Consider the following 25000-nt stretch of genomic DNA (forward strand, 5'->3'; position numbering starts at 1 on the left):
ATGTATATAAGTTGAACATAGATTTACCATTTTTTTCAGCTTTTCCGTTATTATGAGAATGTTAAAGAAGAACACTTTACTCATCACCTGGACCTGTACTGGTGACTACAGAGCATATCCGGTATCCAAAATACATTTATCTGTGTATAAATAAAAAAGCCCATGCACAGGCTCTGCTGTTGGTCATGTTGGTGTGCACTTTACCTTACACATCTTTGACTGTGCTGGTGCCACGTACAGGAACCAGCCACATTTCCTCTGTTTGGAGTTCACTTGTGTGCCTGGACACTTCCATCTCAAGATGTCTCATACTGCCAAGTGTGCATGCCATCACCTGCATGGAGTTGTTTGTGCATCTGTCAGACAGGCTATGGTCATAAGAGGCCACCTCACCAAAAAGGACCTGTAGCTTTGTTCAGACTCCAGTGATAAAGCAGTTAGCCATGTCTCTTCTTTTCTCACACTCAAAGGCTGTGTGTGGGCGCTGTGGCTCGTTCACTCTTTGGTGCTGTGTTCTGGTGTGCTGGGCGCATGCTCTTCATAGTGCCCCCACAGTCTGCATTCCACATACAACATATGTGGAACCCAAACCGCTGCAATCCCACATATCAGAAACATGCTATTTTTGTGCTTGAGCAACATAAAAATATGCAAGCCTATCCCCCAATTAACACCAAAGCGCAACGGTACGTAAGCACAGCAGCACAGCACACGAGCAGCAGACGTGCAGCTTTAGACTTCCATTTTAACCGGTCTGACAATGTACACCGGCAGTGTCATACGCGCGTCCAACGAGCATCTGACGCTGACGTGCTGCTCGAGATAGGTTAAAGTTCTAATTTTGCAGCATCAACGGCACATCTCCAAGGTTTTTAGCAGGGGAAAGACAGGAAATAAACACGCGGTGTCAAAATAAACTTCCGATGCCCTTTCAAAATCACTTAACCAAAGTCAAGACAACGACGTAAACAATGCGCACTGCATCCAAGGAAAGGTTAATGATGGACGACGAAAAGTTAATCCTCGAAGTGGAGAAATATAACACGATTTACAATGTCAGACACCAATTGTTACAAGGACTCAGGACTAAGCCAGGACTAAACAAGGACTAAACCAGAACCAGGACTCACTGTCGGAATGTGCTCGGAGGTCCTTCCATGTAGACCCGAGTGACTGCGGGCGAAAGGACCGGTGCTGTGCTCGGAGACCAGGAGGTACGTGCAGCCGTCACGCTTTTCGGAAACCCTGCTCCGCGGGGCTCAGGGTTCGCTTTCTCTCTCTCTCTCCAAGATTAGTCCTGGTTTAGACCTGGTTTAGATCTGGTTTAGTCCTGGTTTAGACCTGGTTTAGTCCTGGTTTAGTCCTGATGTAGTTCTGGTGTAGTCCTGGTTTAGATCTGGTTTAGTCCTGGTTTAGACCTGGTTTAGTCCTGATGTAGTCCTGGTTTAGTCCTGACCCGCCCTTAAAATTCCAGAACATTAAAACTCGCCCGTTTCAGTGACTATTTGCCCGTATCCGTCGGTGCAGGACTCTGTATCAACATATAAACATATAGGCTTTATTATCTGGACGGACATAAGATTTTAATCACGCTCATAATGTATGTTTATTATTGGTGATTTTACCTTATTAAGGAAAAAAACGGAGGTGTTTAATGTGCGTGCTAATAGATTTAAACCTCATTAAACGCAAATGCATTGCAGTTGTACACTTAATTCAAAATACATTTAATACACATTCTAACTTAATACACTTAAATGATAAAAAGCAAGTACAAAATGTGATGTCTGAAAACAGTGAGAAGATGTACAGGCTGCATAGCAGGAGCGTCTCTGACACTCTGGTGTGAATTGAAACTTTGAAATTTACGCCTACACGCAGCTCCGCCTACGTTGAGCACTGCTGCAGCTCCTGGTGTGAATTCGGGGTAAGCTTATAGCACGTCTTGGATCTAAGTCATTTTTCAGCATGTGCAAATGATGCCTTTTTTAGCAAAACTTAAAACTTCATCAAAATTAAAGGTACTTAATTAGAAGACTTCAAAGAGGTACTTAAAACTGAACTTTTTCAGTAGGGGATCCACAACCTGCTTAATGCCGCTGTCACACCTTGATGATTTAGCCAGCGTATGCCGACTTATGAAAAATTTGGCAAATACGCTGGCGTACGTCGGATAAGTTCTAGGTAAGTATTGTATGAGTTATGAGCACGCTGAAGCACGCTGGCATACGCGAAATAAGGCAAGGTCGTCAAAAAATTCTGAGCATGCTGAAAATTTCTCGACGTATGTCAGCGTATGTTTATATGTCCTGCATACATGGGCCATAAGTTGTAGGTAAGTTATGCGATCGTTGACACGTTAATTGTAAGTTCCTCATAAGTCCAAATATGTTGAGAAAATGTCTAGCGTACCCATGACTTATGAGTAACGTGCTTTGAAGCTATGTGTAACTTATATCGAACTTATCTCCAACGCATAATGACATATGCAGACGTATTTAACATGTTCCAGATGATCACAGAACTTACTGAACATGTTTCTACCTTGTAGCTACCGTATAATGGCGTATTGGCAGCGTTTAGGGGAATCGGTATAAAAATGGGGAGGAAACTGTCAGTACTTCTCCAGACTCTGTGCTCCCATCCCCAAATCTCCCCAAATCATATGAGCCGATGCAAAACACTTGATCAGAGAATACTTCGGCCAGAAAGGATATGAGACAGTGGGAAAATGTCCTCACTGAGAGAAACAGTCATTTGCATTTTTAAAGAGAGCGTCATGTAGGCTATCTGCGGAGAACACCATGCAGCCTAACCCAGGGGTGCTCAGACTTTTTCAGTATGTGAGGTACTTTTAAAATGATCGTGTCTGAAAGATCTACCACCTAATACAAAAATGTTAAACATATATTTATTTGTAAATATATTATGAACACATTTTGATGTACCTTGCATAACGTCATGAGATAATACTGCACAACACAATTAAACTTTTTACATGTTCGTAATTACTTGAATGATGATTACTGCTCTGATGACTTGCACTGAATGGAATCAGCGAGGGATGCATAGTTCGGGCAGTAGCTGCTGACAGCCAGCCTCAAGCACACTTCCAAATGGTCATCAATCATAGTGGAATGGTACTTGGACTTAATGATCTTCATGTGGGAAAAGGCTGACTCACATAAATAAGTGGAGCCAAATAATGCAGTCAAGGTGATAGCACATTTCCTCATGTTGGGGTACTTTTCCTCTGTGAGTAGGTCCCAAAACTGTCCATGAGCTCTGGACTTCAGCTGAATGTCTGTTTGTAATGTCAAAATTTCTTTTTCCACTTTATTAGAGTTCAGGTGAAACAGTGTTATCATGTTTGATGAAAGTGAATCAACGTCAGCATCTTCCTGAAATGGATAGCACATGAATGTGGCAACTGGCTCAAGCAAAGAAAAATCTTGAAAGCGTTTGTCAAACTCTGACAAACAACTGTCAATCTGCTCTGTGTAGCGCGCACTGTTAAGTTACACACGGGCTTTCCCTTGGGCCTCCAGCTCTGATGCCAAGTTTTGGAAATTTGTCAAATCATTGCGCTGCAGCTTTGAGGAGTAAAGTTGCATTTTTCATTTGAAAGCGTGAACAGAGCTAATCATGTTGATTACGGTTTTGTCTTTTCCTTGCAGCTCTAGATTAAGGTCATTCAGCATGTTTGTCAGATCAGTTAAAAATGCCAGGTCTAACAGCCACTGACCGCCACTTAGTTGCTGACATTCGTTATGTCCAGCCTCACAAACTCCTTAATGTCCGGACAGAGCTCTCGAAATCTTTGTAGGAATTTCCCTTGACTAAGTCATCTCATGTCAGTATGTAGCAACAGCTCAGAGTGGTCACTGTCAGCCTTCTCCAGATGCGCAAGGAAAAGCCGCCATTGAAGAGCCCTGGCGCGAATAGAACAGGCGATTTTCGTTGCCACATCCATGATTTCTTTCATGTTTAGCACTTTAGCGCACAAAGCTTGTTGGTGAATTATGCAGTGGTAATTCAAAAAGTCAGGGAAAACATAGTCCTGCCTGCACTTGGCTATAAATCCATTCACGCGCCCTATCATTGCAGGTGCTCCATCCGTGGTGATGGACACCAGTTTGTACACTGGGAGCTGGGTTTTTTCTATAAAGTTTTTGAATGACTGAAATATGTCCTCTCCTTGTGTCTGTTCTTTCATGTGCCAGCACTGTTAATAGCTCCTCTTTTGCAGTCATATTAGCAAACACCATACGAATAAAAAACACATCTGGGCAGTGTCACTCAAGTCCCTGGACTCGTCCATTTGCAGTGAGAAATACTCACAATCTGCGATGTCTGTCCACAGTTGCCGGGTCAAATCCTCTGCAGTGGCTTCACTGCGACGCATAACTGTGTGTCTTGACAGCTGGAGAGCTTTGATTGAAGATACTATTTCTGTCTTATTTTTAAAGTCTCTGAATAATGGATCAGCTGCTTGAAGAAAGGCCTCTTTTACCATCTCTCCATCTTGGAAGGACTTTTTGTGTTTAACGAGGATGTGACTCGCTTTTGAACTGTGTTGTGTGAAAAGTGACTGCTGTCCAGACAACTGACACTTCAATTCTCTCACCTTTGTCTTTCTCAGTTTGCTTTTCATCGGGAAGTCGGTGGCATATTTTTTATGAATAGCCCTAAAATGCCGTTCCACATTTCCCTTCTTTGGTATTGCAACAGTACACTGACAGATAAGGCAAACGCACTTGGAAAATGACATCGTGAAAAAAAAAATCCTCCTCCCATTCTGTATGAAAGTGATACGTTTTTGTCTTTTTACTTGGCCTGGCTCCCTCACTCATGTTTATGCCCTTTCTTAAATTGAAGATAAAACACCAAGAGCTAATCAAACTTGAAGCTAACTCGCGCTTGTTTATGCGTGTGCGGCGCCGTGACGTGACCTAGGGTCAGGTGTAATCTGACTGACTGTCCTGTATATTAGTTACATGACGTGACTGGATGGATGACGGGACGTGATCTACCTAAAATGCCTTTGCGATCGACTGGTAGATCTCGATCGACGTAATGAGCACCCCTGGCCTAACCGATCAATTCATTGTGCCAGTATGATCCATTGCTCTCCACAAATAAATAAAAACACCTGTAACTGATTAAATACAACAATGTGTTTAATGCCATACTGTGCAACATCCGAGGCAAAGCAATAACAAACGTTACCATGGAGACAAGCTGAAAAGGACAAATGCGAAAATGCTATATTCGCCAAAAACAATGTATGAACACGTTTAATAAGTTTCAGTTTAGTTTTTGCTGCTCTGAGTATTCCCTCCTTTTGCTCTCTATGCTAAGACACTTCCTGTTCAGAGCAGTATCACAACATAAAAAGCATGCTTCTCAGTCATGATACAACTGCATATTACATCAAGTTGCTGTGTACAATTTTCTATCATGCTTTTGTAAATTTATGGAAAATTGTTGCATGGGAACACAGACTGTATAAAGAAGAACTGTGTGTAAAGTCACCTACAGCGTTTGGCTCCACACAAATGAAGCTCACAATGCTCACGAAGCGGTTACAAGAATGAATTTGGAGCCAGGCTCGAGATTATAATAGGATTTATTTTTTTATACAGACAAAATAGCAAAATAAAAACACCAGGATTATGTAGAGCGAGTGAATACGAACATTTTATGACCAAAATGACGAGGCTCAGGACAGCAGTTACAGTGAGGGGGCCACAATATTCCAGTGTAAATCAATAAGAGCCATGGTTAGTAAGAACCGGAAGAGCCTGCATGAGGACTTCCTGTTTGGAACACAGCGGCTAGCGTGGTAGCTTTGTCCATTTACATATAGAGTCTATGTGTGGGAGCATGGGTGACGTAGGCTTGTGGGCTGAGCATTGAACAGAATTACAGCTCCTTACAGCTAACCGTAAAGACGGTTCAAAGAGAGCCCAGGAGAGATCACTAAATTACTCAAAGATGCATGGATGACATCTAAAACCTTTTCAGGCAAATTTATGATGAGGGAACATTGTCATTACAAGGTAAAAAACACCCAAAAATATTTTGCATAACATCCCATCTTTAAGTGAATTTATATGTGATTAAACAAACTTTTAAATGTATTCATTCAATAATCAGACTTCACAGTGGACATGAAAAAAGGTATCACCTTAATTATATAAGCTTATGTTTTGTTTTATGTCTTGGCGACATTATTTCCTGTAGTCATGTAAAGCCAAATATGAACCAATCAGAGAAAGCTCCTCCCTTTGTCATCATTATAATAAAACAGAGGCACCATTTGATATTACACTTCATACAGCGTACTCATCAACAAACTACAAGATCCAGAAAATGTGGACTTTATTATACTCAGCCCTTTTCTTCCAAGTGGCCCGTAAGTATTGACACTTGAATAAGATGTTGTGCCTGCTCGTTATTTTTGTAACTACATTTGTGTTGCAGGATGTACAGACAGTAATTTATTTGTGACAAGATCTCATGACCCTGGAGAAACAGTGACTCTCAGATGTCCACGTTCTGTCAAATTTACAGAGTCACCAACGTTTCACTGGATCAGAGTTCTTTCTGGAAATGTGCCAGAATTTTTAGGAGGAACTTTTTCATATAAATATACAAATGTTAGCAAGACTCCTCGCACCACGACAAAACAAGGAGATGGAACATTTGATCTGATCATACATCAGTCTATTCTCAACGACACTGGATTTTACTACTGTGTGAAAGTAAACCTCCTTAAAATGGAATTAGTATTTGGAATATTTCTAATAATTAAGGGTAACAACAACATTTGCATCATTCATTGTATTGTACAATATGATTCTATTTATTACTTTGCTCTTCAGAGACAGACTCAGATGTGAGAGTGGAGAGTCCAGATCTGTCTGGTCCAGTGGACTCAGGAGACTCTGTGGATCTTCAGTGTTGGGTCCAGATGGAGAATGCTCAGTGTTTTGAGGAGCACATGGTTTGGTGGTTCAGGTCTGGACTGGACCAGTCTGGTCCTGGTTTAGTCTACACTCAGAGGAACAGCTCTGCTCAGTGTAAGAGGAGCACAGAAGATCCTGGTCCTCACAAATGTCTCTACACTTTGTCCAAAACCAAGAGCCCCTCTGACACAGGGACGTACCGCTGTGCTGTGGCAGCCTGTGGACTCATTCTGTTTGGGGATGGGACTAAAATCACTGTCAAAGGTATTATATTTATTTATTTATTTTTTTATTTTACTATAGCACAAAATCATATTATTACAGCAGAGGAAACATCGCCTTTATGGAAAATCATTCTCATCTTGCTGAGTGTTGCTCTAACCATCAGTATCATAGTTATACTGGTGCTCATTTATTTCATCAAGAAGAGGACTGGACTCTGTTTCCATGGTAATTCAAGTTCCCAAATTCTGTCAAAAGGTATGCCTCCAGTCAAACCTTTAATGTCCTGTTTCTGTTTTAGTTGGACAAACTTGCACTGATGAAAGAGTCAGTGATGAACATTCAAGGCAGTTGGTAAGATGCACTGAATGACAAATATGAATACTACTACTAATAATACCTTTAAATGAAGTATCTTTCACAGGGAGATGCTCAGGTGATGTACTCTGCCCTCAAGTACAAGAGCAAAGCCGACAGGTCCCAGCGCCGAGCCGTGAAAACAGAGGAACAAGTGCTCTACTCTGATGTGAGAGTTAAACTGTAAAGTCAAGTCATTAAGAGTTCACCCATGTCCTAAGGCCACTAAACCATTCTGTATTAGTCAGTCTATTTCTTATTAACCAAACTGATTAAATCCCATCTTGTCTATCATTGTTATTATAAACAAGCTTAATTAAAATTCCAGCTTTTTTTTTGTCATACATAATGTAGTATGTAGTAGTGTATAGCAATTTAAGATAAGAGAACCTTTATATATTCCAAAATGAAAATTTCAAGATTTGTGTATATTGTTTCAAGTAAATTACAGAACATTAAAAATATTCAAATTTTGTATCTTTGTTTTTTTGTTTCATAATGGCATAGAGCAGCGACTGAAGCTCCAACCTCCTTCTGAGGCAGCTAGTAAAACAAACACTTTCAGTTCTGTCCAGAGATGAGGAAGTCAGTTCACTCATGATGTAACCACAGCTTTAGAGCATTTTTGCTTTTGTCAAAGGAAAGTGTGTGAGTGTGGCAAAGTTCACAATTCAGATCACATCACCAACAGAATCAAACACACGTTCACTTTCACTTTGAATGGTCAGCACTGTCAGTCACTATGTTTACATGCACAGAGAACTCCGAGTGCACTAACCACTTTTGTCCCAGTCTACCTGCAGCCAAAGAACCAAATATGTGTGAACAGGGGGTTAAAATACATTCAGGTTAATGATAAGATTCACTAAGCACTAAGAGTTATCAACTATAATTGCTCATCAAATCACATTATTTTGTATCTTCTTTAAACCAGAGTGTAAATACCAGGGTCACTTCAGGATCCACTCAAAAGAGAATCTCGTGCACTTAAATGTTAAACTATTCGTGATGGGACCCGCAGCATGACTAAATGTGCATGTGAGGTGTTAGTGCAAAGTTTTCCACCAGTCAACCTCAGACTGTGCAGACAAACCAAGCAGCAGTTTCACAAAGAGGAGACTAACTGACCAAGCCCCAAAGCCACCCACATACAAGAAAACCACATTCTTTTAAAAGTAGCAGTGCAATGGACGATCAAGTGTATCTGCTGCTGTTGTCATTTGATATGTTCAGTCTTGATATGTTGTTTTACACGTCCTCCAAATGCACGGAAAATCTAATGGTGTTTAAAAAAAAAAAAAAACATTTATTTGCCAACACAGGATGATTATATTTCACAGCTCATTTTGAAACAAACCACAATGTTCCATGTGCACAGTTGTCATGGTCTCTCTCAAAATGGTGTACAACAAACAAACTATGTGACAAGTGGACAACATTTTTGGAGTAAATACATTTCACCACTCAGCCATGTAGTTAATTCAGTTCTGACCAAGTTCTGACAAAAATATCTCTCTGAAGGGAGGAGCTAGTTACACTGAAACTAACCTCAAACTGAACATAGAGGTCTGTCAGGTTCTTTGTTCTTGGTTTGTGTACGGTGACCAGACATCTTCTATTTTGCCAGAGATTTTCACAGATTTGAACTCTTTATTGATTGACAGCTTTGTGTGGCCCACTTTTCTTTGTTTTGGCTGATTCAAATGATCAGATAGACCCAGTTTAACCAGTGTGAAATCCAAAAACCTGGTCATATTCACAAATATTGTTCATGGCTGTGTATTATCGTCACCATAGATCTGTATATATGAGCTAACATTCTAACCACCACGTTCCAAATAGGAAGTTCACATGCGGCTCCTCCAGCTCCTTCTGACCCTGGCTCCCATTGATTTACACTTGAAATATTGTGGTCTGTCTCTCTGTGTCTGCTGCTGTGATCCTCGTCATTTTGGTCTTAAAATGTTCGTATTAATCCGCTCTACATGATTCTGTTTTTTTCTCACTATTTTGTCCATCAAAAAAATCCTATTCATAACATAGAGCCTGGCTCCAAATTCACTCCTGTAACTGTTAGCATCGCGAGCTTCATTTGAGTGGCGTTTAACTCTATGGGTGACTTCACACTCACTTAGTCCACTTTTTTATACAGTCTATGCACCGATCTTAGTCTCCATATACACCAGTTACATCACCTGTAACAGTGCAGTCTAACCCTGCTCTACTATGCAAATGACATGGATCTTGAAGCTAACCTCAGCAGATCAAGTCGCTCATGACTTGTATAAATAGTTGAAGCTTAATGTCTCCAAAACCTTATAACTGTGCTGTAGTGGCAGATAAAAACCTGCATCTCAGTCCCTGTTTGAGCCTCTAAGCCTGAACTGACAGACAGTGGAGCAGGTGGAGTCCTGCAAGAATCTGGGGGTCCTGTTGGACACAGCAACGCCTGTTGAGGAGCTTTCAGATTAACCTGGGCATTTTAAAGAGAGGATATTATACAAAATAGATTTTTTAGAACGTTATTCCCTCATCCAAAATATGCCTGAAGAGGTTTTACATGTAATCCACACATGTCTCAGTAAATAGTCACATGTAGGTTATGCATTCAGTTTTATGAACAATTTTTGTAAGGTTGTGTTTTAAGGATAATGAAACAGTGTGTGTATGTGAAACACGTCAAAGACAATTTTCTGTTTTTAAACCGACAATAAAACTTTTTTAATCTGTGAACCTTTTTGAGTCTTATGTTACTAAAATGCCTGTGGCTTTGTAGCCCAGTAAAGTGCAGTGGAATACAGCAGACTAGGCCAGAACCAGAGTCCTCCTTTTTCGTAACCCTAATTTGGTCACCTCAGGTTTGCAGGTTTTATAAAAGGAATATTATCGATGATTTTCCTGCTGCAGATGGACTGAACATTGAGGCTTTCTACAAACAAGGCGTGTCTTAAAAGTGTGAAACATATTGTCCATTGAATGATGTGGTTAAATGAGAAGTATTTGGTAACATTATTTTCAGTGGAGATATGAAGAGTCACAGACCAATCAGATAGTTCTGAAGTGCTCCTCCCACTCATCATTATAACCAGCCAACATTTTATAATGCGCTTGCAGAGGACTGTTCTATCCAGTGGGTCAAAATGATATTGTTCCATCTTTTATGTGCACTGGAGTTCCTCACACTGACACGTAAGTACTTTGTAGACAACATTACTTACACTGTTTTGTAGTAAATTAATTATAAATCTGATTGTATATTTGACAGGTTGTGCCAGTGATCCTGTGTTTGAGACAGAGACCTCCGATGTGGGACAAACAGTGACTCTACGATGTCCCCGTGATTCCTCTGAGACCAACACATATTTGTACTGGATCAGACTTCTCTCTGGAAATGTGCCGGAATCTTTAGGAGGAACTCCGTCATTTAATGATAGTGGATCATATGGATCGCCACACTCTTCCATTAAAACAAAACAAGAACCTGGATCCTTCGTACTGAGTATTGACAGACCACAGCTGAGTGACACTGGACTTTTACTACTGTGTGAAAGTACAAAATCTGAACAAAAACATGGACTTTGCCAGTGTCATATTTTTAAACATGAAAGGTAATGTTTTTTTTTTTTTTTTAGTAGTTAACTGTAACTATTTGACATATTCTGACATTCTTCAGGCTCAGCCTCAGACGTGAGAGTGGAGAGTCCAGATCTGTCTGGTCCAGTGGACTCAGGAGACTCTGTGGATCTTCAGTGTTGGGTCCAGATGGAGAATGCTCAGTGTTTTGAGGAGCACATGGTTTGGTGGTTCAGGTCTGGACTGGACCAGTCTGGTCCTGGTTTAGTCTACACTCAGAGGAACAGCTCTGCTCAGTGTAAGAGGAGCACAGAAGATCCTGGTCCTCACAAATGTCTCTACACTTTGTCCAAAACCATGAGCCCCTCTGACACAGGGACGTACCGCTGTGCTGTGGCAGCCTGTGGACTCATTCTCTTTGGGAATGGGACTAAAGTCACTGTCAAAGGTATTTACAACTTACACATTATTTGAACATACCATTGATTTCAACTTTTCATTTGTCCATTCTTATAGAGAACAAGTGTGATTTTGAGAAGACCATCATTATCGTGCTAAGTGCTCTATTAACCGTCAATGTCATCGTTATAATGGTTCTCATTTATTCCATTATAAAGAAGAAGTCTTGCACTTGTTTTTGTGGTACTGCAGTTTTATACCTTCTATTTAATTATATAAATCCCAAAATAAGATGCTGAAATCGCCCACTTTAATTTCAGATGGACAAAAAGCTGATGATGTAAACAGAAGGGAACGCACAAGACAGCAGGTAAGGCAACAAAAAATGCACATATAAATGGTTATTAGTTTTGTTCTCTTTCTATTTCAAATTGATTTGCTTCAGAGAGAAGATGAACTGACGTATTCTGCTCCAAAGTTCAACAAGAAAAAACCTGAGAAAACCCACTGCAGAAAGGTGAAAGCAGAGGATTTTGTGGTCTACTCTGATGTAAGGAAATAAAAACATGACCATTTTATAGATATTTAAAGATGTATTTTATTTCATGACCTTATTGGCTGTACGACTCAATACGTGGAACATATACTTAAACAATGTACTTGTAATATTTTAATACTAATTGTTATAATCCATTTTATTTAGGTTAATTTTCATGTACTGTTATTAAATAATGGTAAATGAGCATAACGTAAAAGTGTATATGAAATAAATCTGTAACTCAGTAAGTTGGCTGTAAATTTCCATTATTTAGAATGAGGGTGTCCTGGTTTGGTTCTGGTTTGAGCCCAGTTGAATCTTAGTATAGATGTGGTCCTGTTAGTCCAGGTTGAGTTCCAGATTTAGTCCCAGTTTTGAATCAACGTAGATGTTGTGTTTGTCAAAGTGTAAATGCACCCTTAGAAGCAATCGGGGTGGGCAATCGGTGATATAGCAAAAAATTAATGTTACAATTTTCTTGGAGTTGGATTTTATGTCACGATTCATAAACACTGTATTTTTCTATTGCTTTTCATCTCCTTCCTCTGAAAGTTCACACTCAGATTATCACAATTAGATTTTTTCACCATATCGACCAGCCCTATCTGTAAACTTTGGACATTATTTTACATTATTCAAGCAGAAATCATTTGGACTTTGCCAATTAATTAACCAAAAACTTTTCCATTGGCATTTCCTCTTTCATAGAGACCAGCTTAAACACTTTAAACTGGGTTAGAAGTAATAGCTGCTAGCATTGACATGAAGAGACCGGGACTGAGGGGAAGTGGTGAGGAAGATCCTGAACAGGCATGATTACCCGAACATGGATGAGGAGGGTAACACTCAGTTACATTTACTCAGTTACTAATACATGAGTAACATTTTAAGGACTTTTCATATTTTTGTGTTTATCTTCTAAAAATACCACTTTTTGTGCATTATTTAATGTTTTGTCCTTCAAATTTCATTACCCTTAAATTATAAACAGAATGTTACGTCCTGACAGTTACTTTTAAAGTTACTCTTACTTAGTGGTAATTTTCTCACATAGGTTTTTGCTCTTACTTGAGTAATGTCTTGAACCACTACTTTATACTTCTACTTGAGTAATATTACTTCAAAGTAAGGTTACTCTTACACAAGTTCAGTTTTTGGCTACTCTTGACACCAGATGAGTAAACAACATATAAACTCAAACTAGTCACTTAAACAGTATGTAGGACTTTCAGTGACGTCAGGAACTCAGCAGCAGGTAACTCAACCACAACACAGCTCTGTGTAGAGAGAGCGGACATGTGTGGTTTTGGTGCACTAAGCTGTAGTGACGTTGAAAAACCTTCTGTCACTGCCCTTCCTGTTGACTGCTCATTAGTATAACTGTGTCATCTACAACAATGGAGAACAATCATAGAGTGAAAATGCAAAGTTATGTTTAGTGCAAGAAGTTATAAGTTAAAAAACAGTTGCTGTACTTCAGGCATCATCATCCTCGTCCCTTCAGTAATGATTCTAATTGGACTTTAGATGAAAAAGGACAGAATACATTTAGTCTAATTGCAGGGGTGTCCAAGCTATGGAGATTTTGTCCTCCAGTTTCTATTGACCCTCAGGCCTTCTGCTAAACTGGCTCAATTGATCATAAATAGAACTTTTAACAGCAAATGTAGTAATTCTACCACTAGGACCTCAACAAACTCACACTGCACTGTGATACAGATCTAAAACTCATGGCAGCTCTGTTAAAGTTACATAACATCCAACCATGAAGGATCACTGCTGACCACTGCTCTGTGGCTCTCAGCTTCAAATACGTTTCAAGATGTGGCCCTTTACGAATAAGTTTTGTCCACCCCTGGTCTAGTGTGAACCTTAATGTCTGTGTCAAATGATCCCATATGGATTATTATGCCAGTATCTGATATTTTTCTTGGCTGCTGTGGCTGATAAGCCATATTTGTTAATACGGTTGAAGCAAAAGATCACAAATTAACTTTTCATTTTGTAGAAATAAAAAAAAATATATGTATGTGGAATATAAGTTGTACATGTAAAAGCTTGTTACATGATTGTGTGTAAACATACAGTCATATTTATAGCCTATTTGCTCTTCTATTTCCATTGTTCCTCATGAGTCTGTTCAAAAAAGACAAATCAGATGCACTGAACTGGGAATGACACATGTGCACAGAGACTGGGGTTGTAAATAAATATATCGATGTTAAATATTAATATTAATTAAATACCCATATTGGAACCAACTTTATCTGTGTCAGAAAATAGTGCTGGATAGCCTCAGACCACATACTCAAAGAGGGTTAGAAATGTATTTTTGTATGAACCAAAACATCTGACTGTGACTGTACTGAAGTATCAAAGACACCGCTGGCCAAAGCAGCAGCTCGTGTTCAGGCTTCCTGTTTACACTAGACTGAGAGAAAGGACATGTCACTATCCACAGAAATAATACAGCACTACACTATACACAACTAAATCATGTACAAATATAAAAAAAACGTTACATAGTCCACAGGCCTTTTCTGAAGCTCGGTCACATTTCTAATAAAGAATATTTTAAATTTTTATTTATAAATACATGAAGGTGATGTGAAATATAATGCCTCACAGCAAGGAGATACTCCTGTGCAGGAGACAGATTAGACTTTAAATTGTTTTTAAGGATGTGCACCATATCTGTGACCAAGTTTATCTATTAAATTAGCATATATTTATTTAAAACTATTGTATTTAGAAAACAATGTACAATGAAGTTTAAAACAATGCTTTCAATTCATGTTTCTCTATCATTTCTGCCACATTAGTTTGCAAAATGTTTAGTGCAGGTTTTGATAAGGAGAAAAAAAAAAAAAAAAAAAAGCAAAGAGCGGTCTCTCAAAACCATACATGTATTTGTACAATGTGTGGTTCATGAAGAGATTTGTCTCAGGCCAATCACGCTGTTATGACATGCTCCTCCCTCAAAATCACTATCATAAGCCTCCATATTAATATGCAGAAGTGCATTTAGCCAATAGGACAAAATGATAGTGTTCTATCTCTTATATGCACTGGCATTTCTCAGACTGTCAGGTAAGTATTTACAAATATATTTATGTAAATCGTGCTTTTTAAACTGTTGTGACAGTGACATTTATCCCTGTTTATTTGACAGGTTGTGCCAGTGGTCCTGTGCTTGATACAGAGACCTCCGATGTGGGACAAACAGTGACTCTACGATGTCCCCGTGATCCCTCTGAGAGCAACACGTATTTGTACTGGATCAGACTTCTTCCTGGAAATGTGCCGGAATATTTAGGAGGAACATCGACATATGATGACGATAAATCATATGGGACCATCTCTTCCATTAAAACAAAACAAGAACCTGGATTCTTTGTTCTGAGTATTGACAGACCACAGCTGAGTGACACTGGACTTTACTACTGTGTGAAAGTACAAAATCTGAACAGACACATGGACTTTGCCAGTGTCATATTTGTACACATTAAAGGTAAACTACTTTTTTTATTTATTAAATTTATTTTGAGGCAGGGACAGCGCACAATTTTCACATCAACCTCAACGGGAGAGATGCATTGTACATCAGGTTGTAGCATCAGTGCTAATTTCCACCTGTCGTCACTGGGCAGGTTCATTGATTGATTGTATTTAACTGACCTTAACTATCAACTGTTCTGGAGACATGTGGAATGTTTTGGGTTTTCTGTCCATAGTTCCCAATAATTATTATAATTAATATTTGACATATTCTGACATTCTTCAGGCCCAGACTCAGACGTGAGAGTGGAGAGTCCAGATCTGTCTGGTCCAGTGGACTCAGGAGACTCTGTGGATCTTCAGTGTTGGGTCCAGATGGAGAATGCTCAATGTTTTGAGGAGCACATGGTTTGGTGGTTCAGGTCTGGACTGGACCAGTCTGGTCCTGGTTTAGTCTACACTCAGAGGAACAGCTCTGCTCAGTGTAAGAGGAGCACAGAAGATCCTGGTCCTCACAAATGTCTCTACACTTTGTCCAAAACCATGAGCCCCTCTGACACAGGGACGTACCGCTGTGCTGTGGCAGCCTGTGGACTCATTCTCTTTGGGAAATGGGACGAAAGTCAGTATTAAAGGTATTACAGAATGAATAGACTGTTATTAATGTTTTAAGGTCTAAAAAGGTTCTTCATTGTTGATTATTATTTTTTCCAAACAGAGAACAATTGCAATTCACACACGGCTAATATCACCCTTATCCTGCTGAGTTCTGTCTTTGGTCTCATTGTCATTATTACTCCCATTTGTTTGACCATGAAGAAACTCAACAAAACAAACCAAGGCCACAATCAACAAGAACTACAGGTACTAAAATATATTTTCATGATTCATGTTAATGTTGCTTCTATGACCAATTCTATATTTTCCTACAACAAAGGTGGGGATAAAAAAGTCAGAGTGTGAAGCCGCACTGCATCGGGCGATTGAAGCGTCAGAAACAGAATGGGTTCTACACTTATGTCACTTTTGTTCATGTCAAGTAGAATCAGATCTCATTCTGGTACAGTAACTTTTCTGATAAACTATTTTCTGATAAAATATGTGGTGAAATGTGTAAATAATGTGTAAAGATGGAGCTTTAATGGGTCTACTTTTAAAATCAACTCTAGGTGACTGCAAGATTAGCAATAGGAAACAAATAATGTAATAAGGAAATAAATAAAATGTAAATATATGAACAGTGAAATTAAACTAATAAACATTTCCTTCATGAACAACTGATACTTTGTAGTTGATGAAACGGGACCATGAACATTCGTACTGATTTGAGTCTTTCAGACTTAAAACCTTAAAATACACCATACACAATAGAGATACATGTAGAAAATGAATGTAATTATAACGGCTAACAATGCTGGTGCATATGAATGTGTATTTGGAACTGACTGTACGAGCAAATAAAATCAAAGAAATGACCAATTGGTGCTTGGTACGTTTTATTTAATATTTTCTTTTCATTTGTTTAAATCTTACAGACATTCAAGTTTGAAAAAAAAAAGTGTATTAACTTTAGCTTTAAAGTGGGTATTATGCAAAATTATGTTTTTAGCTTTTACTATGTTATAACATTGTTCCCTCATCAAAAACACACCTGAAAAAGTTTTAGATGTTTCAGTGTTTTAGCGATCTCTCCTGGGCCCACAAGTCTACATCATCCAGGCTCCCACATGACAATTCTCCATAAATATACAAAAGAATGATTAAAAACTGTAGACAGCAACTTGACAAACCTGATGCGATGTGCACCAGTTTCATCTGCGGGACGCACACTGACTGTGTGGTGATAGTGATCATCTGAAAGGGGTGTGACTTAGCATGGAGAGCACAGAGAGGGGGGACTCATCAAAAGCGTCAAAAACAACAGTCAAACTTGTAAAACATGTTAATAAATTGTTTTTAGCAAATACAGCATTTTCAAAACAATAAAAGATAAAATGGTGATCTAAATATGTTATGATTTAGCGATTAACCTTAGAGAAGTAAAAAAAACCTCTGTAAAAAATGTAGACATGTGAATTTGAGCAGGATGTTAAACAGAAAATAGCATTATGACCAAAACTTTCACAGAAGTAGAATATGTAAAATCACAATCTATTCTGGCCTGGGCCCTGTGAGGATCAGTCTCTCAGTGGTGCTCTGCTCTCACACTGGAGTACACACACTCCTGCTCTCCTCTTGTGTTACTGCTCTGTCTCTGTTTCACTTTTCTGGAGGAGAAATTCAGAGCTGCATAGTTGACATCTGCACGTGCATCCTGCAAATATGTGTTGAAACTAATTAAATATGTTATTACCAAAATCCAGAAAGAAAAGCTTTTCATTTCACCATAAACAAATGCATTAATAATGTATAGGAAACAAATAGTAGCCTACCATATTTTCTGACATCTCACACTGTGTACTATTAACACTATCAGGAGAATCTGTAAAAGAACATGATGTTAAACCACTTTATTAAGATATTAGCCACGTGTACCATCTCACCTCTGCAGTGTGCACAGAGCCTCCCTCTCTTCACACAGAGGACGATGATCACGAGCACACACACACACAACAGGACTGACAGAACCACAGTCACTGGCTTTGGCTCATCTGAAAATATATAGATAACATTTAGATTACATTTTAACCTAAATGTTATGTTATAACCTATTTATTTAGGTTTTATTTTACACAGCCTTCATATGTGTAGCAGTCTGATTGGAGTTCTAAATTCAAGGTTCAAGGCATCTTTATGATCCCTGTGGGGGTTTGCAGCAGTAACATATAACAGGTTCACACAGACAAATGTAACGGCCATACAACAAATATATTAAAGATGAGCATTGTTAAATCTAACAACATTTGGAATCAGTCTTCTACAAACTCTGTGATTCAAAGTGTTTGGGTTGGAACATTTAGTCAAATTCAAGTTTCACTAAAGTGGAGTAAACTGATCCTCTTGTGTATTTGAGGCAAACACCTAAACTGGAGAACATGGAACAAAATGAAAAAAATTATTCCAGTGAGTTTGTGAACTCAAATATATTTTTGATTTTCAGCCAAGTGACTCCTCATACTACCTGTCGTCCTACCAAATGTGTGGAGTCCACCAAGAAACTCATTCACAAGAATTTATGCAGCTGAACCGCAAGTAAACATTTATCTATGAGACTTTTAATTAAGAGTAGTCAATAGACTTAGAGAACAATGGCATTCTTTACATTTTCTCTTTTTCTACAATTATCCTCAAACTTAAAATATGACTTTTAGAGCAAATATGATGTACCTATGTCCAGTGTAGTTCCTGTCCCAAACAGGATATGTCCACATGTGTGCACAGCGCAGTAGTATGTCCCAGCCTCAGAGGAGCGTCCTATAGTTTTGGACAGACTGTAGACACAGCTGGAGTTTGTAAAGTGGGACATGAGTCCAGTGTGAGGCTCCACAGATCCAGCTCTGAACCAGTGCACCTGCTGCTCTTGTGGACACTGGATTTGGCTCTTGTTGTTTTTGGGCTGAAGTGAACACTGAAGAGACACTGAGCGTCCTGGGACCACTGAAGCTGAGGATGGACTCTGTGTCACATGAACACAGCTCTGTGAGTCTGCTCCATCTGTGCCAAAGACAAGAGCACACAGTGTCAACAGCTACTCTTTACTATTCACTTAGTATTCTCAATACTTTACCATTAACAACCAAGAAGGTGCTGTTCACTACATTCTGTCCAATTCCATCAAGCAGTATGCAATGGTAGATTGCTTCGTCCTTTTTCTTAATATTTTGTATTGTAAAAACAGGCTGCGTATCCACTGTGGTGAAAATAAATCGTTGATCCTTGAATGATTCACCGACTTTAACACCACTATAATATATCTGTGCAATAAACTGCAGCATGTGTCCTGGGGTTTGTTTGTACCAGTTTACATATTTATTCTTAAAAGCACATGTAAAAGTGACAGTGTCTCCAGGTTGGACCACCGTCACAGGTATTTGAACCTCTGCACTTTGACCTGGAAAAAAAAACAAAAACAAAACTTGAGCAAATATTGTCATTATATTTAATAGGTATTGTAGTTTTTACTTACAGAAGGTGTTCAGGAGGATGAAGACAGTGAGTGTTGCAATCATGTTTCTTCTGATGTGTCTGGGAGACTTACATGAGTGTTTTATATAGACTACAAAAGGCGGAAAAAGAGGCGATTGGCTGAAGCACAAATACACCACCCCCCCTACTTAATGAACAGTGTCTTGAACTTGGTCTCATCTCCAAATTGGATATAAGACTACAAAATGTGATTAAAAACATTTAGTAGACAAATAGAGACTGTAATTAAGACAAGGGTAAATCAAAATCTTAAAAGACTTTAACCACATTTCATATAGAACTGCTAAACTGGGCTATGCATGGATGACTAAAGAGAAGATTGTGTAGTTCCTCTTTAAGGTGTACTTAATGAATGAGATAAGTAAACCAAGGCTTCATAGTAAATGCACATATTCATGGCACTGTTTTGGGATTTACATCTGTAAAATTGTACTAGTCATGTCAGTATTTGTATCCATAGACCCCAAAGGTTTCTCTATTTTGAGGCAATTGAGCCAATCAGAGCCGTAAGGGGAGAATGTCATTTCAATCTGTCGAGACTCAGACAGACACAAAGAGAAAGTATTAGTAAATTTATTGAATTAATTTAGCATTGGAGCTTAGACCCCAGCAAAAGCCCCTGCGATGAAGGACGTGGGCGATTAGATGACGTTTAGGAGATATCTTCTCCCCAGGGTCTGGACACTGGAAGTGGTAGAGGTGAGGCTGAGGAAAGTGAAGGGGATGCTGAGATGATGAGAATGTGGTGCTGGGGAGCAGGTGGAGCATGGCACAAACCAAAGCAGCCATTCAACTGCAATGAGGGACTGGGACCTGATTGGAAAAGAGAAGGAGCGGGGGAGAAGTATCTGGAGTGAAGTGATGAAGGCTGAGAACCAGGTAAACTCTGGAGAAGCAGTGATGTAGACTAGAGCAAAATTAGGTCTTCCAGACTGAATTTATACTACCTCCATATCCCGTGCACGAGTCTTTTTGTAATTGTTAGCAGATTTGCCCATTACATGTGGGTCCGGTCAAGCGGTAACGGAGGGAAACGGGCAGATTTTTTTTTACATTCAAATAGCTCTTATTCAGAAACTAGAGGGACTATTGAAATGAGTAAGGTATCAGAATGTCGGAAAGAGTTAACACTCCAACAGGGTAAAGTTAAACCTGCAATATTCTTTCAAGTTGTTGACAAAAAATTTAAAAACTCATGTCGGTAATGGAGGGAATGAAATATGCAGCACTTTTTGGGCAATAAATACAAACAGCGATAACTAGCGGTTCTCACTTACATATCCTTAACAAACTGGTTTGAATATTTGCTTCACATAGTTTTCTACCATATAGTACAAGATTAGGTTGAAAAACCTCTTACTTTTTGAGTAATGAGATTTTTTATTAAGAAAGGTCATGGTAAAGGAGGGAAAAGTAACGGAGGGAAAATTGTGCAAGCAAGTAGAAGGTGCATGATTTTGCATCATTTGTCAGCTTTTTTTTCTGAATACTTTAATATTACTTCAAAATGAAAGGAAACAATTTCTATAAAATATGTCAGTCCTTCCAAGCTAATTTTTATCATTTTGAATACATTTTTTTTTTTTTTTTTAATGATGTACCTTCATCAACAGCTCAAAGATCGAATAACACAAGATATGATGAAATACATCCATTTATTTACATGATTTGCAGGTCTTTGAAATTTGGGAAATAATTTTTGCTCCATGTTTCATACATGGTCTGTTTAAAACGTATGTAACTTTAGAACCAAAAATGGTACAGAAAAAAGGTAAACAGTTTCATAAACTAGAGTACATATGTATCTGTTGAATACATTTTTATATCAGATGCATTAACTTGAATTTTTGGCCTTGCTGTATAATTCTGCTTGACCGGGCCCATGTACTCTAATGCTACGTCTTGTTATCCACATGTTTTATGTTTTTTTTTTTATCATTTGCCTTTGAGCCCCACCTGCTCAGACACTGGCTGCTGCACTGCTAATGTGGAGATTGAAGTCCTGAAGAAAAGCTCAGTTCACAAGAACATTTGTTTTAAAGAAAACCATCTGAGCAGCTTCTGTCTCTCTTCCAAGCCTTCACACACACTGACAGACATGGTTACAGATGGGCATGTATGACAATGTTGCTTCATGAGACCACGATGAAAATTTACAAGCAAAAAAACTGTATAATTGGATTGTTATTGTAGTTAATTGTAAGAAATTCCCACCACTATGTGTCAGTGAAGGCCCCACTGTCCCATTTTTACAAACTTAAAAATGGTGTGCCCGAACCCTCATCTCTGGTTCATTGGAAGTTCGTAGGATTGTTTGCTGCTCTGACAGGGATGGATAAACAGACAGAGGAGAGGGACACTGTCTGATATTTGACCTGCTGCTCTGGCTGATAACATTCACTAATATTGATATTTAGACTTAACAGCCATAGTACCTCCACATTTTTCCTAATCTGAAGTAAGATTGATTGATTGCATTTTATATAGCACCTTTCAAGATACCCAAAGAGCTTTACAGTTCATTATTCAGTCACTCCACACTCAGTGGTGATATACTACTGTAGCCACAGCTGCCCTGGGGCTGACTGATGGAAGCGAGACTGCCAATCTGCGCCATTGGCCCCTCCGACCACCACCATCACTCACGCTCACACCACTTTCATACTAGGCAATGTGGGTGAAGTGTCTTGCCTAAGGACACAACAACAGTTTTTTGCCACTGGCGCCCCACTCACAAATTAACTTTTCACTTTAGAAAAATTATTTTAAAAATCTATTTATGTGGAATATAAAACGATTAAATGATTGTGTGTAAATGTGGCAGAGTAGTTGGTTTTTATCTTCAAGTGTAACAAAATATAATTGCCAACAAACAACCCCCACCTGAGACAGACAGAGGCAAGGTTCAAGTTATTCACATGACACGATTTATTCTGTAATAAACTATCTTGAAATAGTTCTTAACAGTTCCATTGTTGTACTTCATTTTACCCAGTCATAATAACAGTTCATACATGTCATGACTGAAGTTTGTTGCACATTAAAGACACGATCACAAAGAAAAGGGCAAGACCGCGCCAAAAGGCCAGAGTACAGGTTGTATCTTCATGACACCTTAAAAGCATTTTAAACTTTATTTTTGTATGTGTTTGAAAATTTGAATATATTTATAACAGAACAAAACTAAAGTGCAGACCACAACAAAGCCAAATAAAATAAAATTTCAGAGCATCTAGAGTAAACAATAATTATCTGTCTTCACAGTATCAACATATCGAAGCCAAATAATCGGCCCATTTCCTCCAATACCTGTTACATTTAGCAGTAGAAAGTCTCAACGAAAATGTCAGTCTCCATGTCATAAATTCCTTTACCTACTTTGATCCAGTCAGTGAGTACAGGTGCATCTTTACACAACCATTTCCTGGTAATGGCTTTCTTTGCTCCAGCCAATAGTATTGACAAAAGATATTTATCTGATTTCTGTGTTCGACATGCAATATTACAAAAAAAGACTTCAGTAAATCCCAATGATATTGACAGGGCTAATCTGAATATACTTTGAATAGCTTTTATCACCATCGTCCAGTAGGATTCACCCTAAACACAATCCCCGAATATATGAAAATGCCCTTGTTATGGCCCCAGGCCTTAGTTGTAATATTTCTGCAGAGTTCTCTTGATTCCTGCTGCACGAGCCCTGGTCTGTGATTGGTGGGGCAAGTCCACGCCCACTTCACCTGCAGCCACCTCCCCCTATTTAAGGAGATTGCCAGCACCTGTTTGGGGCTGCTGGCCTTGGTGGCCAGTATGCCATTTTGGTTTTGTGTTTGTGTGTTAGTCTAGTTCTGTTTTGTGCTTTTTTTGATTTGGTCACTCGATTCTGTATGTGGGCTTATGTGGTTTAATTTGGGGAATTTGTGTTTTAGTTTAGTGTGTGTCCCTAAGTTTTACCACTCGTTTTTGTGTAAGCCTGCGTGACCCCTTTTCTGGCACAAAACTCTGTTTATTCTGTTGTTCTGTTTCTTAGTTTGGGTTGTTTTCTGTATATTTTTTGTGTTTTTTTAATTTACCTTTACATTCCTGTTAATTAAACATTACTTAATTTATTCCATTTTACATCTTGGTTTTATTTTTGTTACTTCCCTCACCCCAAACGAGCTGGGTCGTAACAGCCCTGCTCTGACATCACCACAGTCTCTTCAACACTGAGCCCTCTCTGGGTCATTACTCTGCTTACTCTTAATATAGGGTGTAACAAAAAAAAAACGTACAATAGTTTTCCAAGTAAAGTCCCTCCAGAGACTCGAGCTGGAGGTAGTCATTGCAGTTCTGCAGATACCAGTCATCCTCAGATATTGATATGAGACTCTTTTTCCAATGCTTCTTTGATATATGCTAGAAATGTTCTTTGATGCTTGCAGACATTTGTAAGCAGTGGTTATTTGTTTCTTTGGAGCGTTACCTTTACATGCTTCTAGAAAATAATTTACCAGATCCCCCTGTTCTGCAGGATTTTTTTTTTTTTTTATTGAAATAGTGTCTCAACTGAAAGTATCTAAAAAGGTCATGTTTTTCCAAATTGTACTTGTCTGAGAGTTCCAAAAAGCTTTTCAGCATGCCTTTCAGTGATATAGTCCAATAACCTGTAATACCATTTTAAGACCATTGTTGAAATCTACAATCTGTTTTTGCTGGTAGAAATTTTTAATCAAAAGCTGGACAACAATTATTTTGACCCTTTGTTCAGTATTCTTGTTTTTAAGTATTTTACTCCAAATGTGGCAACATGAGGGGTTAACACTTAGGAATGTTAAGGTTTATAATTGTTGCAACAACGTCACCCCAAATCTAATTTGGGGAAATAGAGTCTAAATGTAAGGCACACAGTTAAGTATATCAATGAGGGAGAGAGCCAGGTTCCATCATTTACACAATCTTTTTTTTCCTATTTTAAAAGACAGTTTTAAGTTGTTTAAAAGTAGTTATGTCCATAAAAATAGGCAAAACAGTAAAACAAAATGTTGAAACAAAACAAAGAACAAAACCCCAAAACCAGAAACAAAAAAACAGTAAAGCAAAACAAAAATAAAGCAAAGCAAGAGTAAAACAAAACTAGAGTAAAACAAAACAAAGCCAAAGTAAAACAAAACAGCAGAGGCGGTGTGCTCAAGTCACTGCAGTCCCCCGCTGACACCTAGAAAGTTAATTGCTGGAATTAAAATCTGAGCCTGGCAAGACAAGGCAAGTTTTTTTGTATAGGACAATTCGTACACAAAGTAATTCAAAGTGCTTT

The 25000-nt window shown here is 38.7% G+C and overlaps 4 protein-coding genes across 4 annotated transcripts; 3 read left to right on the top strand and 1 right to left on the bottom strand.

Moving 5' to 3' along the window:
- Nucleotides 1-6346: 6346 nt before the first annotated feature.
- On the top strand, nucleotides 6347-7898 carry LOC110153670 (uncharacterized). Its single transcript, XM_055155071.1, has 6 exons — nucleotides 6347-6418; nucleotides 6487-6819; nucleotides 6888-7235; nucleotides 7296-7421; nucleotides 7495-7547; nucleotides 7618-7898. The coding sequence occupies exons 1-6, from the start codon at nucleotides 6376-6378 to the stop codon at nucleotides 7735-7737; spliced, it is 1023 nt and encodes a 340-aa protein (XP_055011046.1). The 5' UTR covers nucleotides 6347-6375; the 3' UTR covers nucleotides 7738-7898.
- A 2771-nt stretch (nucleotides 7899-10669) lies between these two features.
- Nucleotides 10670-12154, top strand: LOC129409347 (uncharacterized). The gene is made up of 6 exons (XM_055155073.1): nucleotides 10670-10739; nucleotides 10816-11158; nucleotides 11224-11571; nucleotides 11640-11765; nucleotides 11843-11892; nucleotides 11968-12154. Exons 2-6 carry the CDS (start codon nucleotides 11122-11124, stop codon nucleotides 12082-12084), a joined length of 678 nt encoding a protein of 225 aa, XP_055011048.1. The 5' UTR covers nucleotides 10670-10739; nucleotides 10816-11121; the 3' UTR covers nucleotides 12085-12154.
- A 2929-nt stretch (nucleotides 12155-15083) lies between these two features.
- On the top strand, nucleotides 15084-16971 carry LOC129409346 (uncharacterized). The gene is made up of 5 exons (XM_055155072.1): nucleotides 15084-15150; nucleotides 15233-15571; nucleotides 15845-16193; nucleotides 16277-16422; nucleotides 16496-16971. Exons 1-3 carry the CDS (start codon nucleotides 15102-15104, stop codon nucleotides 16189-16191), a joined length of 735 nt encoding a protein of 244 aa, XP_055011047.1. The 5' UTR covers nucleotides 15084-15101; the 3' UTR covers nucleotides 16192-16193; nucleotides 16277-16422; nucleotides 16496-16971.
- A 173-nt stretch (nucleotides 16972-17144) lies between these two features.
- LOC129409345 (uncharacterized) lies at nucleotides 17145-19727 on the bottom strand. The gene is made up of 6 exons (XM_055155070.1): nucleotides 19685-19727; nucleotides 19286-19609; nucleotides 18886-19212; nucleotides 18102-18209; nucleotides 17991-18040; nucleotides 17145-17872 (listed from the first exon to the last, which is right to left on the bottom strand). Exons 1-6 carry the CDS (start codon nucleotides 19725-19727, stop codon nucleotides 17744-17746), a joined length of 981 nt encoding a protein of 326 aa, XP_055011045.1. The 3' UTR covers nucleotides 17145-17743.
- Between the last annotated feature and the right edge of the window lie 5273 nt (nucleotides 19728-25000).

Source organism: Boleophthalmus pectinirostris, unplaced genomic scaffold, assembly GCF_026225935.1.
Source record: "Boleophthalmus pectinirostris isolate CB_2022bp ecotype Guang Dong unplaced genomic scaffold, ASM2622593v1 HiC_scaffold_1945, whole genome shotgun sequence".
In the NCBI taxonomy this organism is placed as follows: Eukaryota; Metazoa; Chordata; class Actinopteri; order Gobiiformes; family Gobiidae; genus Boleophthalmus; species Boleophthalmus pectinirostris.

Bases quoted from the DNA above. Each gene is read 5' to 3' on its own strand.
- LOC110153670 (XM_055155071.1), top strand. From the start codon at position 6,376: ATGTGGACTTTATTATACTCAGCCCTTTTCTTCCAAGTGGCCC. The intron at 7,236-7,295 runs GTATTATATTTA...ATATTATTACAG, and splicing joins GACTAAAATCACTGTCAAAG to CAGAGGAAACATCGCCTTTA. The intron at 7,422-7,494 runs GTAATTCAAGTT...TTTCTGTTTTAG, and splicing joins GACTGGACTCTGTTTCCATG to TTGGACAAACTTGCACTGAT.
- LOC129409347 (XM_055155073.1), top strand. From the start codon at position 11,122: ATGGACTTTGCCAGTGTCATATTTTTAAACATGAAAG. The intron at 11,159-11,223 runs GTAATGTTTTTT...GACATTCTTCAG, and splicing joins CATATTTTTAAACATGAAAG to GCTCAGCCTCAGACGTGAGA. The intron at 11,766-11,842 runs GTACTGCAGTTT...CTTTAATTTCAG, and splicing joins GTCTTGCACTTGTTTTTGTG to ATGGACAAAAAGCTGATGAT.
- LOC129409346 (XM_055155072.1), top strand. From the start codon at position 15,102: ATGATAGTGTTCTATCTCTTATATGCACTGGCATTTCTCAGACTGTCA. The intron at 15,151-15,232 runs GTAAGTATTTAC...TTTATTTGACAG, and splicing joins GGCATTTCTCAGACTGTCAG to GTTGTGCCAGTGGTCCTGTG. The intron at 15,572-15,844 runs GTAAACTACTTT...GACATTCTTCAG, and splicing joins CATATTTGTACACATTAAAG to GCCCAGACTCAGACGTGAGA.
- LOC129409345 (XM_055155070.1), bottom strand. From the start codon at position 19,727: ATGATTGCAACACTCACTGTCTTCATCCTCCTGAACACCTTCT. The intron at 19,610-19,684 runs GTAAGTAAAAAC...TTTTTTTTCCAG, and splicing joins CATCCTCCTGAACACCTTCT to GTCAAAGTGCAGAGGTTCAA. The intron at 18,041-18,101 runs GTGAGATGGTAC...GTTCTTTTACAG, and splicing joins GCTCTGTGCACACTGCAGAG to ATTCTCCTGATAGTGTTAAT.